The 7,164-nt window shown below is 43.1% G+C and overlaps 2 protein-coding genes across 2 annotated transcripts in view; one reads left to right on the top strand and one right to left on the bottom strand.

Moving 5' to 3' along the window:
- Positions 1-2,090, top strand: part of CTNNAL1 (catenin alpha like 1) — a 57,463-nt gene extending 55,373 nt beyond the window's left edge. The window contains exons 18-19 of the mRNA XM_009643509.1: positions 1,742-1,825; positions 1,929-2,090. Of these exons, the coding sequence (XP_009641804.1) occupies positions 1,742-1,825; positions 1,929-2,090 (246 nt within the window). The remainder of the gene's footprint in view (positions 1-1,741; positions 1,826-1,928) is intronic.
- Positions 2,091-3,233: 1,143 nt separating this feature from the next.
- Positions 3,234-5,992, bottom strand: ABITRAM (actin binding transcription modulator). The gene is made up of 4 exons (XM_035898991.1): positions 4,423-5,992; positions 3,649-3,725; positions 3,507-3,576; positions 3,234-3,438 (listed from the first exon to the last, which is right to left on the bottom strand). The coding sequence occupies exons 1-4, from the start codon at positions 4,597-4,599 to the stop codon at positions 3,313-3,315; spliced, it is 450 nt and encodes a 149-aa protein (XP_035754884.1). The 5' UTR covers positions 4,600-5,992; the 3' UTR covers positions 3,234-3,312.
- Positions 5,993-7,164: the final 1,172 nt, after the last annotated feature.

Here is a 7,164-nt window from a genome sequence, read left to right as displayed (position 1 = left end):
GAGTCTGTCCTGACCTGACTCCCTCATTCACACTGAGAGCTCGATAGAAGGCAAAATATGGTACACTGGCACCCAGCATACATGGAAGCCTGCCAGTGGATAGCTTGGATAGTATTACTCCACAGGCTTAAATGAATGTTTTTCAAGTTTTGTATAACTGTCCCAGTGGCCACAGACATACCATTGTTACTAATGTTTTAAGGAACAGTTCCCCTACCCCCAGCTTGTCAACTTTAGCATCTAAAAATCGTTAAAAAAAGTAATAGGATTTTTTTCCTTCCTGTTCCTACTGAAATTACCATTTGAGTTTTGGATTTCACTGTCAGTGAAAGAGTTTACAGAAATATTTCCCAAGACTATGATCTTCCTGGACTGCTCCTGGAGGGGAAAAAAAAAAAAAAAAGGTGGAAAGGTATCCATAGGCTTCCACTATTGCTTTTTACTGGTGAAAACTTTTTTCAAAGACCTTCTGTCAGTATCTCCCTCAGCTTACACACTGGAGAGGTACTGAAATTCTATCATGCTGCAACTGAGACTTTTCAGCTGAATGATACGAGATGGAGTACTACTGTCCATAATAATACTGTAATCCACTAGAATTTCATTCAGAGAAATATGAAGTATAATTAAGCATACCTCACTAGGAAGGGACTTCAGTGATCACAGTATTAATGAAGGTCACTTGTATTTCCATCACTGTAATAATTATTGTTACTGTTATTGATGCTTAACATCAACGTAACAAATTCCAAACCCTAAACTCTGTTACTGAAATACATGCTTGTTTCTCGGTAGGTAGAGAGAGCCTGCCCTAGACTGCCCAGAGTTTACTCTGATATTATTAATATTTGTTATAAGAAATATGTATACAGCTGCCATAAAAGTTTCAGCATTGTTACCACCAGAAGTACATCCGCAAACCTTAGCGGGGAATAGAGGTCAGGCTTTTTGAAGAACTTCAGGTATCCCTGAGCAGCAATGTGATCAGTGTGAACAAGACCATTTCTGTGCACCTGGATGTTTGTTTCCAGTGAGCTACAGAAAAGATGTTTCAGTTTTACAGCAGGGACTGAAACTGTCTAGGGCATCCGAGTCACCCAAAACCAAACTGAGCACCTCAGGGCTACTGCTTTGTTTGTTCTACGCTCTCTAGGTAAACTAAATGGGGACTCCAGCCTGGTTATAGAGAGTGATGTATCACTACATAGTGGTAATAGGCTATCGGATTAATGTTTGTCGAGGGCCCAGACTTGCGACCTGTGCTGAGCGTGAGACTTGAGGCATAAACTCAAATGCTTTAAGATTTAGCTTTTAGTGTAACTTTTAGTGTAACTGGTATCAAGGTAAGGCTTACATGCTGCATGGCTTTCTAAATCATGCTGACAGGACGTAAAACAAAAGGAAAAACTGGAATTGTGATGAATCATACTTAGATGGCAAGAGCTCCTTTCCAAGACACTTAGATTACTATTTAATATTATATTATTATTAGTTCCTTCTGGGATGTGTCTTATTCCCTTCTGCTTCCTAGCTCAAGTCTTGGGTTAACAGAAGTGATGCTGTTGCTTTACACGTACTACGTAAATTCAAAAAAGGTAGTCAAAACCTTTTGATTAGAAGGGATTTATGAATGACAAACGCTACCTATTCAAGCTTGAAATAACTCCTCATCTCATGCGTTAAACAATTGCCTAATAAAAGCAATGAGTGGTCTTACTCTACTCTTAACTGTCTTGTTTAGGTTGATGCATGCATTCTGAAAACAAGGAATGTGATGACTCTGTTATGCCAACTTCTTCCACTTTGCTGCAAACTATTGAGAAAGGTGAGTACTTGGTGCATCTGCAGTATTTTAAAGGTTTTGGGGGGTTTTTTGTTTGGTTGGGGATTTTTGTTTGTTTGTTAAGAAATCTTTTTTTAATATACAGAACAAAGCAGGAAATGGCTGTCTTAAACCTGCTCCACCATGGAGAGAAGACAGAATACGAACTGGTGCGAACGCGCATACTCCAGAAAGGAGAGGCGAGACATTTGGCATCAAGTCTTTAGAAAACCATGTAACAAACATGACATTTTTAGAGAGCAAGTAATTATAGCACTTAGAAATGCAGGAACTCCCATTTGAAAATAACACTTGCTGAATCTTCAATATTGCTTTCATTTGTGGAAAGTCAAACCAGGTTAATTTGAATTAGAACTGTTGACCTTTGTCACATCTAATAGATGTCCCGTTACTTAGCAATTACAACACCAACTAGTCTAATTGTTGCGTATTTTTATCATGTGAATGCCTTTCCTATGCTTACTATTGAGACTGGTTTTGTAATTAATGCTTATGAATGTCTTAATGGATGTTTCAACCCAAAGATGCTGCTAATAGACATTTTATATAAAGACCCTTGTGCTGCATATGCTATATGTAACACTACTGTTGAAGTCTGTAAACTCATCTCTGGCCCGTTTCAGTCTATGTGTTTGATAAAGCAGAATCAGGAATATAGTCTGAAAGGCTGTGGCCTAAAGCACTGAAATGTTATCTTAGTTACGAGTTATACCTGCAAGTAAGTAGTTCTAAGAGGAAAACCCTCTTTCAACAGCTGCCCCCACTGAATTTTAATCTTGTTGACATGATTCATGTTTCCAAAAGTGTATTTCTAAGTGATTAATATTCCTGACTCGAACCCTTTTTCTTTTACTGTCTTTATTTGTAATGGCAGTTGTTGCCTCCTTTTCTGTTAAAACTTATGGAGTAGAATTTGAATTGTGTTTAGAACCACAGAAGTATTATGTAGACTTTACATTATACAGTTTAAAATTTAAGAAAATAGACACCGATTATGACAAACTTCCATACAAAGGGCATTATTTGACTTCAGGATGCCATGAAAATACAACCTGGTGTGAAATACGTATTTTCGAGTTTATCTGCTCTTTGTACATAGGCTTCTGTTGCATTTTTATTTTCAGTTCACCTTTGTCAAACTCCATATTGTATTAGTTTAGCTAAATGATATGATTTTTCTCTATGTATTATGCTTGCACTGAGCAGAAGCAAAGCTGCCTGTGGAACATAAATACTCTCCAACGTATCGTTCTGTGCTTACTTAAAAACTTGTAGTGCTAGAATTCAGAGAAAAAGAGAAAGCACATTTTGGTATAAAACCTATTTGAACTGGTTTATTCTTGTATGAATCAAACGTTTAAGTTCCAATTTGAAAAACAGGCAGCGGGCCTTTCGATACCATGAAAGTTACAGTGTACAATAAAAGTCTTATTTAGTATCAAATACAGATGAGAACTGTATACGTAATTTCATGAAGAATTAAGACGTTTCGACAAAACTTCCTCATACTCCTTCTGTGTCAGAAGTCCCTGAGTTATACTCTTGCTTTCTTCAAATTTGGGTAGAACCACTGCGATGTATCCCTCGGTTGATGGCTAAAAAGCAAGACTGAAGTTAGCAGTGAAATAAAAGTTAGAAAATAAAAAGCAAGAAAGTGTCTTACCTTTTCTTGCAGAATAGCAGGATTGCTAAGAATGTTTTCATTCACTTCTATCAGTCGCCCTCGTATACAACTGCAAAAGTGTTTGGATGCAGTGGAAGCGCCTGGTATGTCAAGGGCAGGAAGAGAAAGGGGAAAACCTTACCTATAAACAGTGTATTCCTCTCCATCCGACGAAGATATCCTGCACAGAGGGGCAAGTTCTGTTAAAAACTGGGCTCCCTGCATTTGAAAAATAAACAAACATGTATATTTTTATTTACTTTTAATTACGCAGGGCTTTTTAAAGTATTACCATCAGCAAGGTAAGCTTGTAGGCTTCTTGCAACAAAGCAAGGAAGGGCGATGTCCTTTCAAGTCACGTAGCTGTGCTTCCCTACAGAAGGGAAGATGCCACCTTCGTTACGTGCACAAATCGAATAGAAGCTTGTTAAGAGCTTACACATTTAGTCATAATGAAGTTTCTTGCGGTGTAACAGACTTGTCGTTTGATCAGATTAAAACCAGGGGAGAGGGGGGAAAACCAGCACTGCTCATGTCAGTGTAACCAGGTTAAATGACCCGTGTTTGAAAGCCCGCCCTGAACTAGCCCATTGGCTACCTCCCTCTGTTTGAGAAGAACAGTAGTCTCTGAATCCTCAGCATTTTGGCGAAAACCAACATTTATCTTTTCAGTGATACTGAAGGCCCTCTATGCTATGAAAAAAATGACTGAAAGCGACTGTTAGCCTTGGTTTGAGCAACACGGGGAACCACCGGCGCTGTAGGAGCACCACAAGACCCTGCCTGGGACAGGCGCCACTTGAGAACATCTCAATTCTCTAACTTTTAAAATAAAATGCAAAGGTAACTTGGAAAGGACAGAAAGTCTCGGGCAGTGTGAGAGATTAAAACAAGTAGCCAAATCACAAAGCCATACCCTTTTTGACTTCCCAGAGACCTTATTCTGGAGTCTGCTACAGTTGGCGCTGATTTGGTAATTGACGCTTTTAATTGTTTTTCCACTTTGAAGAAGAGGATGGGCTTCTGCCAAGGTGATGACACAGATTCTGCAAAAAGAAATACAAATTACTGTGCTGCAGCTGTGAGAAGTCATGCTCTCACGTGCTCCGAGCAAGCTCCGCAGCCACCTCTGCCTGCACTGGTAGGATTTAAAACCAATACCCACCACTTCATTTGGGCTCCTCGGCTGAAACTCAAGCAAGACTTGTAAAAGTGCTGTGGAAAGTGTTGTGAAAGCTGTTGCTTACTTTCAGTCCTTAAAGCACAATATTCTTCCCTCTGTAGTTTAGCAGGGAAGTGAAGCAGGTAAGTTCAGCTTTCTGCAGCGGGAGTCACAGGACCGGTACCTACCGGGCTCGGGGAGGAAGCAAGGACAGATGGGTCTGGGTGACAGCGCGGGGCTCGCGTAGGGTAACCTAGAACACGATTTTCCTGAGCTAACGAGGGAGAACAGGATAATTGTTGGCTGTAGATCAGAGACATTTTTGTGTCCCACTTACAAGAATTTCAGACACAGGATCAGATCAGGCTCACTTTCCTCAGGGCATCGTACTTGGTGTCTGCTGTACCAAACCGAGCAGAAATTGTATTCTGACCTAAAGCAACCCCCCACACACACACAGAGGGTGCTTGATTTTGTGCTACAAGACCAGCTCATCAAGGGCACTACGCTTCATCGTTAAACAGAACCGCAGGTTTTCAGCAAGCTAGAGCTGTTCATGCTGTTGCACCCCACAGGAGCGTACTTGGCTCAGTTGTCTGCCACGACCTGACGTAGATACTCTCCTCAGACAACCGAGTAAAGCACAGAATGCTTTTGTCGGCAAATGTAACCCAGGGCCATGCTTCTCAGAACAGCTAAAGGCCATCAGTGGTGAACAGGTACAGCAGATGAATCCTTCGCTGATCTTGGTTAACCTGGTGCTTGCATTTCATCTGTTTCCAAAGGAGGGTTATTTCTTGTCCTGCAACTGGAGAGTTTGAGGCAAGCCCAGCTGCAGAGACTAGGCTTGCCCTCATCCCTGGCCTAGAACCATGCTTAATGCACAAACAGGGAGAGCCCAGAACTTGCCAGTAAATGACCAGAGCTGAAACTATTCTGTTTAAGAAGAGTTTAAAACCTAGAGCAAGGACCAGAATCAACAGAGCAGTAACTGAACAGAACCAGATCTTTCCCTGCGGATGCTGCATCTATCTCCCTCCTGCTGAGCAGCTCCCCGCAAGAGGGAGCTGGATCCTGGCTAACGCTTTTGGCAGCCCAAAGGCATCAGAAAAGCTGCCTCTTCTTCACCCCTGCCTCCTTCTAAGGGGAGGATGAAAAAGCATCTACCTGAGCAAGCTGAGGCCTGGAAAAACAAAAAAATCAACAGAGACTTTTACACTGCTTAGAAATACCAAACTGAGCTATATGTAATCATAGTAAAATACTTCATAGAGCATTTGGCTAAGCTGCTGTGGAAGCCAAGGGCCCTGGTTATTTCCGAATTAAAGACAGCAAAATAATCTTTACAGACATCTGAACAAGTTTTGTATTTTTATTTCCTTTCCCCCCGTATCAACAGCATTTAAACAATTTTTTTATGTTAGACAACTAATACCTAGATATTATTTAATATTTACTGCAAACGCGAGGGTGTCTGTTCTCGCCGCTGCTGTCACACCTGTTATTCCCGGCTTGCTCAGGCTTCCGCTCCCAAAGAACGAGAGGGTGGAACTGACACAGCACCAGAGCCGCTCCAGCTCGGAGGGCTGCAGTGGGCGAGGGCGCTGCCCCGCGCCAAGCACACCCTGCCTCTTACTCTGAATTCTTAACCCACCGGGAACACCAAATGCCTCTTCCTCCTCATCTCCCCTCAGCGGGCGAGCAATTGGCGCTGCCGACTTCTGTGGGGATGGTGGTTCCGTTCCGTTCCTCCCTTGGGGACCAAAGGCCCCAGCAGCACTCGCAATGCCACCGAGAGCCACCCTGCAGCCAGGAGAGGCTTCAGCAGTGGGCTGGGAGCTGGGGACGGTCAGGGGGGTCACTAAGAGTCCAAACCAGGTACAGGGTCGATTTATTCCAGATGACTGGAGACCCAGCTACATCGCAGTGGAAATGAGATGGGACACGTTGTTTCCTATCTTGCGTTCGCTGTCTGCAGTATCGGATGCGCAATCGAACGCTGTTAAGGTGTACAGAGAAAAAGCTAAATGTTTGTTCAAAGTGAGCCAATTGATTTCCTAGAAACCAAGCTGAGCAGACTACTTCTAAACATCATTACAGCAAAGCCTTTTGCGATGTTACTCTTCTGCTGTTGAAGCCGATGTAAAGGGCCTTTACAGCAGGAGAGGATGCGGGGATGCGAGGGCAGCTCTACGGACACGAAAGGGGCCTTTTTAAAAATCTGCCGAGCAATACGGGGGGCGGCGGGGCGGGGGGGAAGAGCTCAAGCTCCACTGGTCTTATTAGAGCAGTATTTAAAGAAGGATATAGGAAGGCTAGGATTTGTCACGCTCCTATCTTCCAGAAGAGTCCCAGCTCGCCTGACATCTTGCACCTCTCCCACCCAAGGCCTCTTCTACCCCCACTGCGAGTGAGATGGAGCAACTGCTGCTCCCCTCCGGGGCAGGGGGCAGGGGCAGGAGGCAGGGGCAGGGGGCAGGAGGCAGGAGGCAGGAG

The sequence above is a fragment of the Egretta garzetta genome, unplaced genomic scaffold (assembly GCF_000687185.1).
Source record: "Egretta garzetta isolate BGI_Z169 unplaced genomic scaffold, ASM68718v1 scaffold88, whole genome shotgun sequence".
Lineage (NCBI taxonomy): Eukaryota > Metazoa > Chordata > Aves > Pelecaniformes > Ardeidae > Egretta > Egretta garzetta.
The sequence above is the reverse complement of the archived record's forward strand: the minus strand, read 5'-3'. Positions and strand labels throughout refer to the sequence as shown.

Excerpts from the sequence above, each read along its gene's own strand:
- ABITRAM (XM_035898991.1), bottom strand. The coding sequence starts at position 4,599 with ATGACTTCTCACAGCTGCAGCACAGTAATTTGTATTTCTTTTTGCAGA. Across the intron at positions 3,577-3,648 it reads GAGGAATACACTGTTTATAG|TTGTATACGAGGGCGACTGA; the intron begins GTAAGGTTTTCC and ends ACACTTTTGCAG. Across the intron at positions 3,439-3,506 it reads CTGCTATTCTGCAAGAAAAG|CCATCAACCGAGGGATACAT; the intron begins GTAAGACACTTT and ends CTTGCTTTTTAG.